Source organism: Erpetoichthys calabaricus, chromosome 4 (assembly GCF_900747795.2).
Source record: "Erpetoichthys calabaricus chromosome 4, fErpCal1.3, whole genome shotgun sequence".
Lineage (NCBI taxonomy): Eukaryota > Metazoa > Chordata > Cladistia > Polypteriformes > Polypteridae > Erpetoichthys > Erpetoichthys calabaricus.
This window is the reverse complement of record NC_041397.2, coordinates 112,099,519-112,119,092: the sequence shown is the minus strand read 5'-3', so window position 1 is coordinate 112,119,092 and position 19,574 is coordinate 112,099,519. Positions and strand designations below refer to the sequence as shown.

The 19,574-nt window shown below is 35.9% G+C and overlaps 1 protein-coding gene across 1 annotated transcript in view; it reads right to left on the bottom strand.

Annotated features, from left to right (window-relative positions):
* Window positions 1-19,574, bottom strand: part of LOC114651364 (uncharacterized) — a 73,497-nt gene that overhangs the window by 52,656 nt on the left and 1,267 nt on the right. The window contains exons 2-5 of the mRNA XM_028801270.2: window positions 18,144-18,256; window positions 7,319-7,774; window positions 4,106-4,264; window positions 1,723-1,883 (exon numbers count right to left, since the gene is read on the bottom strand). Of these exons, the coding sequence (XP_028657103.1) occupies window positions 1,723-1,883; window positions 4,106-4,264; window positions 7,319-7,774; window positions 18,144-18,228 (861 nt within the window). The 5' untranslated portion in view covers window positions 18,229-18,256. The remainder of the gene's footprint in view (window positions 1-1,722; window positions 1,884-4,105; window positions 4,265-7,318; window positions 7,775-18,143; window positions 18,257-19,574) is intronic.

The window sequence follows — 19,574 nt, the reverse complement described above, 5'->3', positions numbered from 1 at the left end:
GTTTTATTAGCTGTTATAACATAATCTCTGGTTAGATTATAATTTTAATTATATATATATATTTATTTATCTTACTTTTGAAAATTGAGTGTTTTCTGTGTAGTTTCTTTGTGTTACTACTATTACATTCCTATTTCTCTTGGGGATCAATTATTGTATCTATGAATTAGAAAAAAGATGTTTTGTTTTTCAGGCTGATGGATTTAGACAATTATCTTGAGTAAGTCACTAGGATTTTCTTGTCCTTCACTGGCTACCTGACACAAATCCCTTACTCTGTTAACATGACAAGGTACTCTTATTTATTTATTTATTTATTTATTTTTTACTTAAAAGACCTGTGCCAGAGGTGACTTAAAACCACAAGGGTGGGTCTATAAGGGTTTGGGATCACCTGCCACTGTGTTCTATACTGGCCCCTGAAATTACTGCATCCATAAACATTATGCATCCCTTAAAGAACTCTCTCTAAGTTGCTTTATTTTCAAGGTCCAAACAGTATTATTCTCGTTATTTATTTTCCAATTGCTGAAACCCATTGGGCTAAAGTCTTTAAAAAGGCAACATGGTTCTACTCTTGACTTGAGATCATATGCTATCATGTTTCCCAGATTTCACCTCTTTCCAACAGAGCATTGAACCGTTTCTTATGTTCAGAGGGTGAAGCATTCCTGGAAGTTTCTCGTGTTGCCTGCCCTACAGCAGTGTTTGAAAATATTGCCTGATTTCTCGTAGGCTGCAATTCACTCTGTCTCTTGCTCTATTTTAGGGCCTTGGCTCTGTCTTGTGCCAGGTTTATCTGCAAGAGGCCCACTAGGCAACACATCACAAATGCCTGCAGTCATCTTTTTAGTTGCAATGACAGTATAAATAATTATTTAGTTTAATTAATTTATTTATTTGTCTGAGGGTTTAATTGAAAATGATTTACAATCAAATTCAGGGTTGCCTATCCAGGCACAATCAGATGCAGAAACTAATCCTGGAAGAAGTATCATGAATAAAGCCTCAGTTGCAGGGCACGCTCACCCTTTCACTCACATGACACTCATTTAGAGTGTTCAATTAACCTAACACAAAAGTTTTAGATGTGAGAAGAAAATCGGAGCGTCTGGAGAAAAGTTCCCATTAAGACATGGGGAACATACAAACTCCACACCAAGTTACTGGGTTTAGGATTTAAAGTGAGACTGTCATGCTGCTGACACATACAAGAAACAGAATTCTAACAAATGCTTGAATTATGTATCAAAATGGATTTATGTATCAATACTGATTATCATGCTTCTACTGTACAGGACTAATGATACAATATTCTTTTTATTCCTTTAAAAGACATATCTTTTATATGATTATTACTTTCATTCACATGCATTGCTTGCTGAAGTGCAGAAAAAGACAGAAGCTTTAGAAATTGGGTATCAAAGAATATGACACTGGGTGGAAGAGTGGCAGAATTGTGCTGGCAATGTAGAATTAAGAATCATTTGAAGGACAAGGAAAACTTTCATATATAGAAATGAAGCTAGGTTGTACCAACTGCTATGGATGAAACACACAACATTTAAAAGAAAGTGCTTCTTTATAAGGAAATCATTCAATGTTTCATTTTTAACCTGCCTATTTATATGGATCATATAAAAATGTAATCCAGATTTTTAGCCTAAGGTTTCGTTATTTCTTCACTTTTCCCAAAATCATTCCAAATTCAACATTACCTACTTTAAGATTAAGTGAAACTCCTCCTTGAACCAGGGAGTCTAAAATCGCAAGTTCTGATAGGCTGATTGTTCCTCCTTGTTCACTAAAGTTGAATGGGGATTGACTACGTCTGGTGCCCTGGAAAAACTTTGTTGTAGCACTGTTCAGAATGGTATCTGGAACTGAAAATTAAAACAAAAGTTAAAAACTTTTTTCCTTTTTTATTAATTACGTTTTAAAAGATGTCCTAAAATATTATCACCATTACTGGATTTTTGCTGTAAATAAAAGGCTGCACAGAAGTATGTGCAATCTATTTTATTTTGTCTGACGGAATATTTACAAAGAGCTCACAATTTTATATATAACAGACCTTATTCTTTTAAAAATATGTTTTTTATATACACCCATTCTAGGTGCTTTTTACGAAAATATATACATGGGAATTGATATATACAGTACTAGCCATAACAGCATGTGATGCCGTCCGTGCAAAGACAGATGTCATATTGAATGAGTACATAGAGCTTAGAGCTGGAGGCGAAAGATGAGAAAATGGATAAATATGTTGTTTGCCTACATATTTCTAAGTATGCACGTACCTTATTTAATATTTCTGTAAATCCAACAGTTAAATTCTTCTGCGCATATTAAGTATCAACATTTATGCTATACCCTCTATTGTAATTCATTTTGTAATGCACCTATTAATAAAATACAATGCTTTTTTTCATTCCCATAGAGGGTGCACTGCAAACATTAGCACTGCTGCTAGTAATCATATAGCAAATGCTGTAAAATTGCTTCAACATACAAACTGAAACTGTAACTTAATAAAAGAAAAATCCAAAAGAAACAAATCGATATATCGGCACTTCTCTCTCTCTCCAATTTCTGTCCATCTTTACTCTCAGTTGGGTATACAACGTTAACATTTGTGATATGCCACCTATTGAAATGTATTTTGTAATGCATGTATTAATAAAATACATTGCAATTTTAGCTGCCCTGCAGTGGGCTGGCGCCCTGCCCAGGATATGTTCCTGCCCTGCGCCCTGTGTTGGCTGGGATTGGCTCCAGCATACCTCCGTGACCCTATGTTAGGATATAGCATGTTAGAAAATGGCTGACTGACTGACTGCAATTTTAGCTTTATCCTAAATGCTGCTTAGGAATATATGTGATTCAAATTTGTGAAATCTAAAGTAACATCTGCCAGTCGTACATCAGCATTAGGGATATACAGTGCATATACACACACATATATTTAAAGTCTACATGCCCCTATTGAAACGTCAAGAATGAAATCAATACATGTCTTGAATGACACAAGATCTTGAAACCAACAATATTTAAATGAGAAAAACAAATGGATAATTTGTAGATCATAATAACAAGATATTTAAAGATTCTTGAGCATAAGGTTAATATGTATATTTCACAAAAAAAGGTGCAGTACGGCTTCATACAGAAGACTTTTTTGATTATTACAGAGACAGGATAACTAAATACAGTTTGGCAATGATTTTACAGCTAACAGTTCTATTGTATGATATGCATAAAAAAATTCTGCAAAAAATGTTTAAAATTAATTATGAAAGAGGAAGAAGATTCTAAAGGGGCTTACAGCAAGAAAAGAGAAATATAAGATCAAAAGAACCTTTAAATAGTTTTAAAATGACAGAAAGGTTAAATCAATCCTTAAAATGTGTGATCACCAAATTGTGTCACTTAGCATTCCATACTCTTGTTACAATTGCAAAACACTTTACTGAGGACAACTGCATATACAAAAAGCACAGATTAAGAAACTCTTAAACTAATTTCAGGGTCATGAGGACCTGTATCCCATCCCAACAAAAGCAGGTACCAAGCTAAAAACAATCACTCACAACCACACTCACTCATACTGAGCCTACCTCAATATTCAGAAAATCAGAGATGCTTTACATGCAGTCCACACAGGTAAACTTATCAAACTAGTCAATAGAGTAAGATAAATGAAAATGAACAATCCCCATTATTGATGCCAACCAGTCTTGCTACACTACCCAAACTTAACAACACTTTTAAATGGTACCATTACTATTAAGAGTGATATTTTAAATGATTATAAGAAGGATTTTAGAGAAAAAAAATATTACATAAAACCTGGCAGGAGTTGGAGTGCTACGGCATAGTGACTAAAGTACTGGACTATAAACTGCAACACTGCAGTTACAATCACTGCCACTGACTATGTGTATGACCCTAAGCAAGTCGCTTAAGCTCTCAGTGATCAAATTTCAAAAAATAAATAGAGACAGCTTTGTCTTTATACCATCATATTCTTACTGATTTGCAACCCAAAAAATGATACTGATTTCTTACAAACTGTAATTATTTATTGTGTTGGAATACTTGCCTGGTTGATCAAGCGAGTTATTTTGTTTCTGAGCATAACTTATAGCCTCAGGTGTTTGCTCCCTAGCTAGGCTGGCTGGGAAGCTTGTGGTTTCATCATTAACAATGTCATTTGCCACTCTCCGCATCTTCATTTGTTCTTTAATTAGTGCAGCTAATTCTAACAAAGATGAAGGAAAAAAAAAAGAAGTACATGTAATACATTAGCATAAATAAAACAATTAATATGTACAATAGGATACAATTTTTTTTAAATTATTTTAACACCAGTACCTTTACCACTCAGCTGTTTTTTTTTCCCAAGCATGCTTAATTATTATAAAATTTGGAATGTTTTATACTGTGTCTTCCTTTGGAAATTCACAGAAACATAAAGACCATGCTGGAGATAATATTTAAGAATTACAAATGTCCCAAATAACATTTTGCAGTCTCCTCAGACTCCTCAATAAAAATGATCTGCCCTCCAGGACATACTTCCAGAGGGCAGGATAGATAATTAAGCTAATAGACTGTCTTTGGAAAGTGGAAGAAAACCTAGGTGCCTGGGGTGATCTCCAATCGAGAACACAGTCATCTATATATATATATATATATATATATAATCGAACATCTGTCTGTTTGTATGTCTTTCCGCTTTCACGAGAGAACTACTTAACAGGTTTAGATCGGATTTTTTTCTATAATTTGCTTGATTTTGCGACTTCTCTCATTGCGCTAAGTATTATAGTTCACTTACAGTACCAATTTATTTGTGCAAATTCAACAGAGATGAGGGGAAGGGGACAGGGCCCTGCTGATTGCCACATGCTCTTCACTCCAAGTGGGGGACGCTATCCCGTCAGACCTGAACACAATCAGATACAGTACAACGTTTGACATTGGCACGTACCTACCTTCTGCTTGACCAGAATTACATTTTTGTATTGCTTTTTAAAGTTTGTCCTGTTTCACTACTAAATGGGAAGAGCTGCAGGGGACAGCTAGTAATATATAAACTCCACAAGGATAGTGACTGGGCTGGGAGCTGAACTCAGAACCCTGGGGCCAGAGTGCAGCAAGGGAAAGTATGTTTAACACAGTGTTGGAAATGATCATGGGCAAAGGGCAAAATGCCCTCAACTCAAATATTTTTACCCCAAAAGCAGGTGAAAAAATCCTCCAAAATTGACTGTAATATTAGTAATAATTCAATAGCTAAGACTGTCACTATCATAATAAAGTTGGCTTCGACGGCTCAACCTAATCTAATTTTTTTTTTTTCCAGCTTTTCCCAACCTACCTTCACGTACTGACTTAGTAAATACAGTACTCAAATTTGTAAAGCAGACTGCTTCATGGTACAACTGGCTACTGTAAAACAATAACACCATCACCAGCAGCAAAATGCCCATTGTTAGTAACAAATGAAATGAAAAATGGAAGTTAGACTGGCTTAAAATATTTCAAATATATTACAAGGCTGGCATAAACACATAGAACATGTGGCTTTCCAGCACTAATGAACAGATGTCTAAGCATCACATGTCTGCATACAGTAAATGGAGGTTAATCTCTCTGATGATGGTTTTTGAATGGGTTAATTTAGCTAACTAAAAGGGTAGCCAATGCCAGCTAAAACACTGTTAGCAAACTTATTTCAGGGGTTCTCAAAGTGTGGTCCTTAGACCATATATGGTTCACAACAGCATAAATTAAGTGGATGTCAAGAAGACAGTAATCATATCAGAGCAAAATGACTTTTAAATCGCTTAGATATGTCAATCCATTAAATACTTACCTTGACATTTATTTATAAATATCAGACTTTCCCAAAAATTGACAAAGTGAAGCTTGGTCCATAAGAACCTTTAATAGAACTATAATTATGAATGCTGCGGTGGGTTGGCACCCTGCCCAGGATTGGTTCCCTGCCTTGTGCCCTGTGTTGGCTGGGATTGGCTCCAGCAGACCCCCGTGACCCTGTGTTCGGATTCAGCGGGTTGGAAAATGGATGGATGGATAATTATGAATGACAGTCTGCTGGGTAAAGCAAACATAGTGTTTCATCATCTCTGTGCTTTATGGGTATATGTCGAAGACTCATAATGAATCAACAAAATTAATGAAGAAGAAACAAGTGAGGGCATTTTTCCTTTTGAATAAAAAGAAAACATTATAGATAGATAGATAGATAGATAGATAGATAGATAGATAGATAGATAGATAGATAGATAGATAGATAGATAGATAGATAGATAGATAGATAGATAGATAGATAGATAGATAGATAGATAGATAGATAGATAGATACTTTATTAATCCCAATGGGAAATTCACTTCATTCTTGAATCATATTTTTTTTTCATTTTTAGTGATACATGTACCAGCTAAGTGATTTGAAGCCTAAAACTAATGAGTAATTTTCAGTTCTTCATTTTCTCTTTGGTTTCCTTCTGAGTATTTAATTAAACCAAATGGTGAATGGTGAATACACACGGGTGGAAATGGAACAAGCTAGATGTTGAACTGCTGGTTTGCTTGTCATTTGTATCCTAATGCTATTATGGAGCAGTTAAAACAAAGAATACCACTGTTTAAGACTAAAATAATAAATTCAGGGTTCAAATCTTAACAAGCGAAACAACTAAAATGAAACAGAATAATGTCACTTGAGCAATAAGTGCTTCATGAGCAATGAATTTATGATGCATTTTTAAACAATATATGGTTACTGGATGGAGGTGATGGGGAGTAACTATGTGCATGTGAGCATAGGTTTAATTTGATTTGAGATTTATAAAAGAACTTGCCATAGCATGTGGTGTACATATGGTTTTATAAAACTGATTTTTTTTTTGGGTGTACACTGCTTTTTCCTTCTAAGTGTAAGCAAAATTTACTTTGCAATTTAAGCAAGGTTTTACACATGAGGCTCCTGCACTTTAAAATATATAAAGTCAGTTTCCACTAGAATGCTAGCCTCCAACTGGAGGTATCTATCTGCTGCATGGCCAAATAGCTACTACAGCATTTTCTGGCTGTTTCAAAACATATAGGGGAGCCAGTCTATTCACCTGCTCATACAGAATTCAAAGAAATTAGAAGAAAGACACTCCCCACAAACATTCAACTAGACAGTAACTGGTCTGGGAAGAATGAAATCCTTAACTCTTTAATGTAGAAACAGTAACCAAATGATCTCATGACGGTGTTATATAAAAAAAGGATTTACCATAAAGGATCTGCCGCTCCGGTATTCTTAAAGAAACTGCTGGAATAGAATCACTGGCCAACTCTTTGATGTTAACTGCAGTCTGACTACTGTTTAGAAGTTCAGCTGTGAAAAGTTTAATCAGCTTCTGGTAGTTATGGCGAGAAAAAAACATCTCTCGTGGATCTGAGGTTTCAAATATTGGGTGAGAAATGTTATCTGCAAGGAAATCATTGAGTGTAAACTCTGGTAAAGAAATGAAACGAGGGTGATCCCTTACTGCATCCAGTAAATGGAGCCTTGGTTTAGTTCGAGGTGCTCGGCAAGGAAACACATCTGGACACACAGATTTTACGTGAAAGCTTCTTCTCTGACTTGGTATTGTTTTATACCACGGTAACATGAACTGCTGGTTTTCACTGTGCTTAGTGCCGCCAGTTCTGGATGGTGATTGAGTAACTGGATCAAGCAGTGCATCTGAAAGATAAAAAAAGGAAATGTTGAAAATCTGCAAACTACATAAGTGAATTTTAAAGGATGAAGGCAATAAACAATATAATGCCTGAAACACATTAAAGATCATTTACCAAGTATTTGTCAAAATGGAGAAATGCAAAGAACTGATTCAATAGTCTTTATTGACATAGGTAAATATGATTTTAAAAAATCAAGACTGCACAATGCTGCAGTAGTAACATTGCAGTCTCCCAGGACATTGGTCACTGTGACAATTCCCATGTGGTTTACCTTATGTACAGTTCATATTCTTGTGTGTTTTCTCTAGGGATAACACTACATCAGAAATGTTAAAAACGCAACACGTTAGTTTATTTGTCAATTCTGAATACACACAGTGGCACCGAGTGACTGGGCAGCCTGCCACGGCCTGATGTTTCTTCCAGTATTTGTTCTTAGCTTTGCCTTATGGCTACTGGAGTGGCCTCTGTATCCAAATATGCTTGACAAGGCAAATGATGCATTACTGTTATTCATTTATTTAGAACAGAAACTTTTAATTTTCGTAACTTAGTTATATATAGTACTGTAGTTAAACTAAGTAAATACAAGTGAAAGTATTCTTTAATAAAAGTATTAATTTAATATACTATATGTCATTTATGTTTTAAATTCCTCAATCTATTGTGTTTTACATCTGATATTTTATTCATTGTATTAAGTAAAGGACTACATAGTGACATGGCGTTTAATGCAGCAGCTTTTTCAGAAAACTGGTCTTGAGTCCTGCGCCTAACCACTTTCTATGTGGACTGCTGACATCTACCCATGACTTTGTGAATACTTCTCTGGGCACTCTGATTTACATCCACATCCCTAAAACATACAGGTTAGATTCATGGGTGTCACTGAATTGTTCTGGTGTGAATGAATATTTTTGTGAAGTGAGTGTGTTTTGTGGCATCTTGACAATGCTACAGTACTTCATGTTTTGCACCCTGTTTTCCCAGGTTAGGCTCCAGCACCTTGTCACCTGAGCTAGATTAAAGTAAGTAAAAAAAAAAAAAAAAAAAGAAGAAGAAAAAAAAAAAACGGACAGAGAAAAATCAAATATTATGTAAGTAACACAACATCAAGCTTTGCTACTTCACAGACAGTGTACAAAATCCAGTCTGTATCACTGTCTGTGCAAAGTTTGCATATTCTGCTTTGTCAGTGAGTTTTTGTTTTCTACCTGGTCAATGAGTGGATCATCCTTAAGGCAGTTGTCTCACTTGGCTTTTGGATTATGCACACAGGAAATACATACATACAATGGCCTCCATGCATATTGGGACAGGGAAACCAACTTTATGCAGGATAGACCAGTAATCCAAATTAAACAATTAATGATAAATATGAAACACTTAGGAAAAAAATTAAATCTTAATCCATCCATCCATTATCCAATCCGCTATATCCTAACTACAGGGTCACGTTGTCTGCTGAGAGCCAATCCCAGCCAACACAGGGCACAAGGCAGGAAACAAACCCCAGGCAGGGCACCAGCCCACCACAGGGCACACTCACACACACCCACACACCAAGCACACACTGGGGACAATTTAGGATCGCCAATGCACCTAACCTGCATGTCTTTTGACGTACGTTCTGAGCATGAAATATAAACGAGCCCTTAGGCAAAGGCTTAATTGGCAGGGAGGCAGTATGACCAGAGTTTTGTAAAAGAGTTGGAAAAAATTTTGGAGGTGAATGGAAGACTATTTCGGTGACTATGTATCAGTATTTGGATGGTTAATAAGTGGATGAGCCATTCAATTTAATAGATAAAATCATAAACTGTTATCATAAAGCCCAGACTGAAAACTAGTGCCTACCTTTTGTTAATTCTTCGTTAAACCTATAATGGTCCTATAATGCCTAATATACAGTACATATATTCTCTTACCGTGTACCTTTCTCATGTCAGGTATTTATGCATGAATGATGTTTAGGGATCCTGACTGACAGCTACAGAGGTGCAACTTTAATTCTTTATGTATATATTTCTCTTGGTATTCTGATTTTCTGCCACATCCCAAATCTTAAACTCAGTGTCCTTAAATTGTCCTGAGACAGGTGTATGAGTGAGGATGCTCTGTGACCTAATTGAGTCCAAGCCAGTATTAGTACCAGCTTTGTGCTCACTGTTGCCAGGAAAGACTCTGGCTCATGGATCTCCCTGCATTGAAAAAGTGGGTTCAGAGAATGGGTGGACTGATGGATACATTAACAGTATATACAAAAGAGAAAAGAAGCAAAAACATTGTAAAGTCATTGCTGTCATTTTGCAGCTAATCTAGGAGGAACATACCCAAGCTGATCAGCACACTAATGAACATACCTAATTGTTTTCACATGCACTCCTATTGTTAGTAAAACATGGGGCAGTATAAATCACCAGTAAGGAAGTTCTGCCCTCTCTTACTACCTACCCTATGTTAACAAAACTTAAGTTAATTTCCATACAGTTAGCACTTATTTAATGAGTAAACTTTCTGATCTTGCAAACCACTGGTTGATTCTTCATTGATGTTATTTAAGTGCATTTGTATTCAACTCTTGTGCTGTTTAGTACTAAATTATTTTTTAATATTTATGACTATTACAATTTTCAATAGTGACCAATATAAATAGAGATTCATCTGCATGCTAGCATTAAATTCTTTACTCTCTGGATAAAATAACGTCACTGTTCAGTTCAGTAGTAGTGTAATTAAAGGAAACAAAATTCTATGTGGGTTTTTCCAAAAGTCTGTCTTTGTGAACTTTATTATCCGCAGTTTTTAGAGATTGGGCAGGTACAAAACATTTTTTGTCCAGTTGTTGGTTGAAAACATTGGTTGAGTGTTTTCTTATCAGTCTAATGTAAATGTCTAGCATGCAAATAAGCAACACATGTAAACATGCCTGTAGTAGAAGTCACAGATGCTGTAAATGTTACTTCCAGGACAAAAGCTTGTTGTTACTGTAAAAAAAAAGGGGCAGACAGAATATCAACACAAAGAACAGAATCTCACCATGCGCAGAAGAGAGCAGATTTAAACAAATTTCACTTGCATAAAAATAATTATTATCATTATAAAAATGTCATTTATGTTGATTTTCTCTACACTGCTTGGGATGGGTCCTTTAAAAAGAAGATGCAAGCATACAAAACAGATCATGCTTACTTACCAAGTATTGTTAATCATAAGGGAGAAACTTGGCTCTTTACATGTTATTTTCACTGTTATTACTGCTTTCTGTATCATCATTGTGCTGCTACTTTTTTTTAAAGTAGAGTAAATTTCTGTATTATTTTCATTGTCTTCAACTGTTGCTGTCACATGAGAAGATAATGTTGCAACACATGACGTCATCACACTGCCATTGTAAAGGATGGTAACACACATGAACTTTGGATCCAAACAAAGGAAAGACCAAGCATTTGCCATAAGCATTTCTAAACATTAAAAGAACATTTGGGAAGGGAATTAGGAATCAGCCAGTTTTTCTTTGGCTGGTTGCTCCATGTTGGGGAAGAGGTGCTACCTCAAGTGAAGGAGTTTAAGTATCTCAAGGTCTTATTCACGACTGAGGGAAGAAGGGAGCTGGACATTGACAGGTCGATCATAGCAGCATCTGAAGTTATGTGGACATTGTACTGGTCAGTCATGGTGATAAGAGAACTGAGCCAAAGGCAAAGCTCTTGATTTATCTGTTGATCTACGTTCCTGCCTTCACCTATGGTCATGAGATCTATAGACACAAGTGGCAGAAATTTGCTTCCTTGTGTTTGAGCTCAGCCTTAGAGAGAAGGTGAGAAGCTCAGACAATCAGGAGGAGCTCAAAGTAATTCAACTGCACTTTCACATCAAAAAGAGCCAGTTGAAGTAGTTTCATCATCTACTTAGGATTCCTCCCGTACAATTCCCTGAGGAAATGTTTCAAGCATGTTCAGCTGGAAGGTGGAAACCTTGCTGTAGACCCAGGAGATGCCGGAAAGATTATATGCTTCATCTAGACTTGGGTACACCTCGGTATGGAGGAGTTGGAGGGAGTTGCACGGAAAGGGCACACTTGAGCATCTTTGCTCAGACTGCTGCCTCCCCAAACCAGACCCTGATAAGCAGAAGAAAATGTATGGATGGACTTGTTTGTTTAATCGTCTTCATGTTTTGATTTACATTTTGGTTTTGGTTGTTTGGTTCCTCAAATTCACGTTTGACTTTGTGTAGCCCTTTCACATTTTTTCACACTTTCTACTTGAAGTACTTTTTGTTTAACAGTTCATTTCATCCATTTGAACCATCAGTTTTCCAAATTACTGCTCACAGGACAAACTGGTGTAGTGGTCTGTGACCAGAGTAAAATTCACACTGCTCCTCCTCTTTCAGTAGTTCAACAAGTTTAGCCAGAGTTACTGTTTAATTACCCCATGATAGGCTTTACCAAGCCCATCCCTTATCTTTTCTCAAACCATCTACTACACGACCAATCATGTTAAAGATGTATAAATCTTCCTCTATGTAATAAGGTAATTCCTATTTTCAGCTAATATTTACCAGTGTTCTCAAGTGAATGTTTTTCTAGTTTATTAAAAACCCAGTACTAAATGGAACTGAACACCTTTAGGATTTATCATTATCCTGAAGAAAAAGACTCACTCTTAATACATTGTGAACCTTATTATTTTTCAAAATGAAATCGGTCAGAAAGATTAATTTGTCTCTTACTATGCATGAAAATAAAAGAAAAGACTTATAAAGACTTATTTGAACTGTAGAGATATACAAAAAATGCTTAAACAAATGTAGCATTACATTTTACAGAAGTTAAACATACTGCTCAGCCATAGGCCAAACATTCAAAAAAGGAAGAAAAGATTCCATGGAAAGTTAACATTTATTTATAACAGTTGTTTAAAAATTATTATATGCAAAGTAAAAACCTGCGTTTGAAAAGTAATGTCCTCCAACTATCCAGATTCCACACCCTACAGCACTTCATTGATCTTTTAGAGACTATACATGGTTTTCAGAATGTAAAGACAAACAGGAAAATGCAGACACACTGGCTTCATTTAAACTGGATCTATTCTTTTTCACAGTTTTTTTTTTCACAGTTGACAAAGATTTTTATATAGACAAGAGTGGGGGAAGAGCATTGCAGTAAGTATTACTAAAAGAATTACAGTATGTGTACAATAGTATTAATACAATCATAGACAGAGGTGCCAGACAGCTTGTAAACCAATTCAAAACATCAGCAAAAAATATCAGCAAACCTGCTTATTCCTGCAGGTAGCTGCAATGAGTTAGTCCTGACAGCATTAGGCTCAAAAAGAGTATCCCTGGAAACATGTCAATCAAACTTCTGAAAAACAAATGTCCAAAAATCATACTACCAGTCCTGGATTCTGAATTAATAAGATGGCACACAATCATCCATTCTGTGTCAAGGATTCAGTCTGAAAGTAAATGCATTTCATTGATCCTAAAGATACATCATTTAAAAATAACAGTGAACGTGGGGGACAGACTCACATTATACTCATCAAGGTACCAAAACCTTTAGGCCAGTAGAAAATACAATGAAGAAATTGCTTTAGTTTCATATTAACACTTACCGTAAGAGAAATATGCTTTGTAACTGAATTTAAAATGGATATATTGATAACTAGGGATCTATGAGAGTTCTACATTGTACAAAATTAAAACCAGCAGCTTAAATTATACTTTCCAGATTGGCAGTATGCTGCTCCAAGAATGTATAAGTCCTATAAACTATTGTTTTAGAAAGAATTTTATTACAAATAGACTGTACAGAGGAGGAGTACAGTAATCCCTCCTCCATCGCGGGGGTTGCGTTCCAGAGTCACCCGCGAAATAAGAAAATCCGCGAAGAAGAAACCATATGTTTATATGGTTATTTTTATATTGTCATGCTTGGGTCACAGATTTGCGCAGAAACACAGGAGGTTGTAGAGAGACAGGAACGTTATTCAAACACTGCAAACAAACATTTGTCTCTTTTTCAAAAGTTTAAACTGTGCTCCATGACAAGACAGAGATGACAGTTCTGTCTCACAATTAAAAGAATGCAAACATATCTTCCTCTTCAAAGGAGTGCGCGTCAGGAGCAGAGTCTGTCAGAAAGACAGAGGAAAGCAAACAAATCAATAGGGCTGTTTGGCTTTTAAGTATGCGAAGCACCGCCGGTACAAAGCTGTTGAAGGCGGCAGCTCACACCCCCTCCATCAGGAGCAGGGAGAGAGAGAGAGCCAGAGAAAAACAAAGTCAAAAATCAATACGTGCCCTTTGAGCTTTTAAGTATGCGAAGCACCGTGCAGCATGTCCTTCAGGAAGCAGCTGCACACAGAAGGTAGCAACGTCCCTATCGTCTAGGTGTGCAAACAGCCCCCCTGCTCACACCCCCCTACGTCAGCGCAAGAGAGAGAGAGAGAGAAAGTAAGTTGGGTAGCTTCTCAGCCATCTGCCAATAGCGTCCCTTGTATGAAATCAACTGGGCAAACCAACTGAGGAAGCATATACCAGAAATTAAAAGACCCATTGTCCGCAGAAACCCGCGAAGCAGCGAAAAATCCGCGATATATATTTAAATATGCTTACATATAAAATCCGCGATGGAGTGAAGCCGTGAAAGGCGAAGCGCGATATAGCGAGGGATCACTGTATCCCCTCCAGACCATAACAGCATAATGACAAATTGAAGTTGAAGGTAAACAGAAAAACATATGGATAAGACATAAGAAAGACAAGTTAGACTGCTTTTAAATATTTTCAAACACATGGAGGCCACTGCTATGAACGATGTCATCAAAAGAATTTGCTGATGCATTTTTCTTCCTTAAGTTTGTTAACTACTTTGTGGCTGCCATGTCATTGAGCCATGTATTGTACTGTCACTGCATATGCCCCCATCTGCAAAACTAACAACAAATGCTCTTCAAAGTTATGTAAGATATCATCACATTAAATTGAATTGAACAAAATTTAATCAAAGTGTAAACTTCATGATGCTCATTTCAGGACTTCAGAATCTGAATCACTTTATTGCTAGCATGAGAAACATACTAGAATTGACTTTGGTTAGGTACAAACATTAAATACAAGACATTACCAACACAAAAAAGCACAATTACAACCCACCATTAACCTAACACTGTGCAAACCACTACACAAATCCAACAATATCTTGAACAAAGCATTTGTACACTTCAATAAGTTAACTCAATAATGAGAAAAACTATACAAAATAATAGATTCACATAGTACAAGTTGAGCAAATATGGAGTATTAACAAATACATAAACAGCACAATTGCCATTTATGTGTTGCAAAAACAGTTAGGAGTAAGCCTATGTAAGTATGTTTAAGATTTGAATACATTGAGGAAAGAAGCTTCAGAGATGCCATGTAGCATGGTTAACGATAGACCTGTACCTCCTCTGTGATGACAATTTAATGAACAGATGGCTGCTGGGATGGGTGGAGTCACCTTAAATCTTTCCTGTTCTCTTTTTTGTTCTGGTGATGAACAGAATGTTTAATTTTTGGGAGACAACAGCCAATGATTGTTTCATCTTAACAAATCACCCGCTGCAACCAAGTCTTAAAAAGAGAGGAGGAGGAAGGAAACCAAACGGTGATATAGGTGGTCACAATACTTTCTATGATCGTTGAGTAAAAATTTAACAATATCTGCCTTGATATGCTAAGCTTCTTTAGCTGGTGAAGGAAGAACAATCACTGTCTGGCTTTCTTGATGATGGAGATAGTGTGCTAATCCCATTTTAAAGTAATAGTGAAAGCAGTCCTCCGGAATTTGAACAACTGAACCACAGACACAGTCTGGCCATTAATTTGCAAAGGTGGACACAAAGTGACTTGTCAGTGAAAGTCAATCCTCATTTCCACTGTCTTAATAGCATTGAGGTCCAAGTTGATACAAGAGCACCATTCCACAAGACAGCCCACCTCTCTCTGATAGGAAGACACATCCTTATTGGAAATAAGACCCACTACGGTTGTGTCATCTGCAAACTTTAGGATTTTTACAGATTTGTCTATGGATCAAACCTACAGATTTGTCTATGGATCTAAATGCAATAGGATGTACAGCTATTAACAAACTGTGAATATTGTTTCCAATGTTTTATTCTAAATAGCAACACATATTTATCAAATATAGTATAAACTGACTAAATGCTCAACTGAATACTGCTTAACTAAGTATTAGCGTAGATTATATTTAGCACAATATAAGAGTGAACAGTATTTTGCTGTACAATATATTCAATAAAAGAAATGTCTCAGATAAATCATACATGGGTAGGTGCTGAAGTAAAAGTCCTGACATACTGTTAGAAATTGGATTAAATAGGATTAAACTAGGCCTCTTTGTATAAAATCTAATATTTTTTTACATGGGATCTTGGTTTCTAAAACAAACTTCTATATTAAAGAACAGTGTCTTGTAAAAATGTGCACAAGCTACTAGATAAATAATACACATAAAAACTGTTTTTTAGGTAAAATAATTTAAAACATTAAGAATTATGTTTTAAAAAGACATAGAAATATATCTCATCTTCATAGACTTCTTTCTGGCTCTGTCATTAAGTGCCTTGATAAATTATGGGAAGAGATCGACTGGAGCAATAATCAGGTTGTCACTCCAAGGAGTTAAAATGGCAAAATACTGAGATTTCAGCTGAATTGGCTTGTGCAGTTGCAGCAAGTTAACGAGTGCCAATAACGCAGACTTGCAATCACAAAGCTGACTACATATATTGAAAACACCTACTGTAAGAATAGTATATTCAACAGACAGAAACACTGAATAAACAGAGATTTGCTTTAGAGTCTCATTAATCATGATGGTCATTTGATCATTTGACTGAAGCCTCAAAAGACAGGACAAACAAATTAGTGGAAAGAGGGCGTCTTTTATACACACCTCAAACAATTGTTAATAAAGTTTAGGAGAATGAACATTGTTGTCAAGTCTACATGCTAACAAAACTCTTTCAAAGCCAAATGTGACAGAAACCTTCCTTAACCAAGACAAGTACAACCAAACAAAGTTATTTTTTGGCGTGGTTTCTACCACATATTGAAGCACCATTGTATTTCAGAGCTCCTTCTGTAATAACACATCCTGAAGTCCTGAGGACCCAGAACTTATTAAACAACAGAGGGCATCTACCTCATGTCAATAATCACTCTTAAGTGGTAGAAACCACAATAACATACCACTTTCCCAGCACTTTCCCCACATTCTAATTTTGGTCGGTTAATAATGTATATTTCCTATTTTACAGAGTTATCTTTCCACACGTACTCTTACATATTCACAAGGTGCTGAGATGTAGAGAAAATGTGATATTTCAATATCTGACTATGTGATCCATCCATCCATTTTCCAACCCGCTGAATCCAAACACAGGGTCACGGGGGTCTGCTGGAGCCAATCCCAGCCAACACAGGGCACAAGGCAGGAAACAATCCTGGGCAGGGTGCCAACCCACCGCAGTGACTATGTGATGCTAGGCCAAAATAGACAGTTTACTAGAAGATACTTCAAGGACAAACAGTGCACAAAGCAAGACACTTATCTTTATGGTAAGTAGTAATGGTCGTCATTTCATGGGGATCAGCATTACAAATGTGCCAAACAATAAGCACTTTAAAAAAACAGAACCAAAGTAAACCAAATATATAAGAAAAAGAATATCAACAAAGGTTTACATGAACAAACTGTTTTCATCTATTAAAAGCCCCAAATAACCCAGTAGTCTAGCTATCCTCTCAGAGCTTTTCAGAAAAAAACCCTTGATCAGCTTTATTATAACCATTCTCTGGACCTTACCTTAATTCCATGTGCCATTACTCCTTGATACTAAATATTCCCATTGTTCCATGTAATATTATTTTACAAGATAATGCTTGTAAACCTACTTTCATATTAATATCTTTATATTTATACATCTCATCATTTCTATACCTGGTTTACAATACTCTAGAACTGTTGTCCTGAATTAAATGTATAGAGTACACTTTTTACAGTATTTTTCTTGTAGACAATTTTGTATAGTCCTTGATGTTTTTACAAAAAATATATATTATTTAAGACTTGATATGCTGTATATTTGCATTTCTTTAACTTTAATGAGCATCTTCTATACATGATTCTTGTCAAATTTTTAATATTGTGTAAATGTAAGAAATGTTACATTAACTTAAATATTATAAAAATACCTGTCGTTAAGCACACAGTCATTCTCACACATGCCAAAATGGCACACTTGTAATTTTAGCTTTGTATTATAGGTATGACTACTTACTATAAGAGGTTGGCGATGGAGTCAGTGCTGGCAACAGCTTTGGTGGCAAGGGTCTTCGAAGAAGAACTTTTGAATGCTCTGCCATGTTTTAAGACAGATTAAAAATGAAGAGTCTGCAAATAAAGCAAAAAAGAAGTTACGGAACATGGAATATTGGAAAAATATGAGAATGTTAATGCATATTCCTGGAATTACCAAATGCAAAGTAAAAAAGACATTTGAAGGATGCAACTTGTAATGATAGTACAACACATACAGTATACAAAAGGCATTTGCCTATATTTTTTTCATATTTTGCTACATTTCATACAAAATAAAGATACTTTTAAATGGGATTCTTCTCATACCAGCATAAATCGATTTATAATGCCACAGTATAAATGGAAGCTTTGCCATTTTTTACATCACTTGTTAGGTACAATGTCTTAATTGGGACATATTTGCCCTTGTTATTAGGACAGGCCAAGCTAAGTTTTGGTGTATTGTTACTTTATAAGGTAACCCTAAACGTTGACTGAAGTCAGACTTGGATCTCCTCCGTTGGTTAATATGATTTCCTAAGAAATACCCATCTTAATTAAGTCCCAAGGACAATGAAGCAAGCACTAAGAGCACTGACAGGATAGTGAGAAAGTACTGTATAAATCTGCCAGAAGTAATATGCATTTTTAGAGTTCTGAAACCTCCATTGAGCACACTCATTATGGAACATAAATAAAATGGATTTTTCCAAAATACAACAGGCCACAAAGACCCTTCGTCACACAATTCCTAATAGAACTTTACAAGAACTGAGGTGTGACGTGGTTGTTAGTACCCATACATTTTCTGAAGCCCTTCAAAAATGTTGCCTCTACAGGAGAGTGGATAGATGGAAGCCATTTTTGATAAAATTTCACTTAACAAATATGCATTAAGTTTAAGGGAAGCCGTTTATCAAACACTGGAACCATACACATTAAGATAGTCCCCAACTTAAAAGACAACATATTTTAAACTGAAAGCAAAATGTTATACTTGGTGCAAACTGAAAACCACTCATCACCCTTCTAACACCATCTAGATCAGGGGTCCTCAATCATGGCTCTGGAGGGCTGCAGTGGCTACATGTTATCATTCCAGCCAGTTTCCTAATTAGAACTTACTACTGCTGATAGTGAAACTCTATGCCTTGTTAGCGCTTTCATTCATCAGAGACAAATTTTGTTACATTGTGGATCAGAGGTCCTCAGTCCTGGAGGTCGACAGTGGCTGCAGGCTTTCACTTCAACCAATTTTTTAATTAGAACCTATTTATTTTTCACTATTTATTATTTATTTATATATACTACTAAACCAATGTGTTTTTTGGGCTTAATTTTAGTTCTCTTGCCCATTACAGTTCAGAACGCTTAATTGCCTCCTTTAGTTTTTAGCAACTGCATTTAAGTT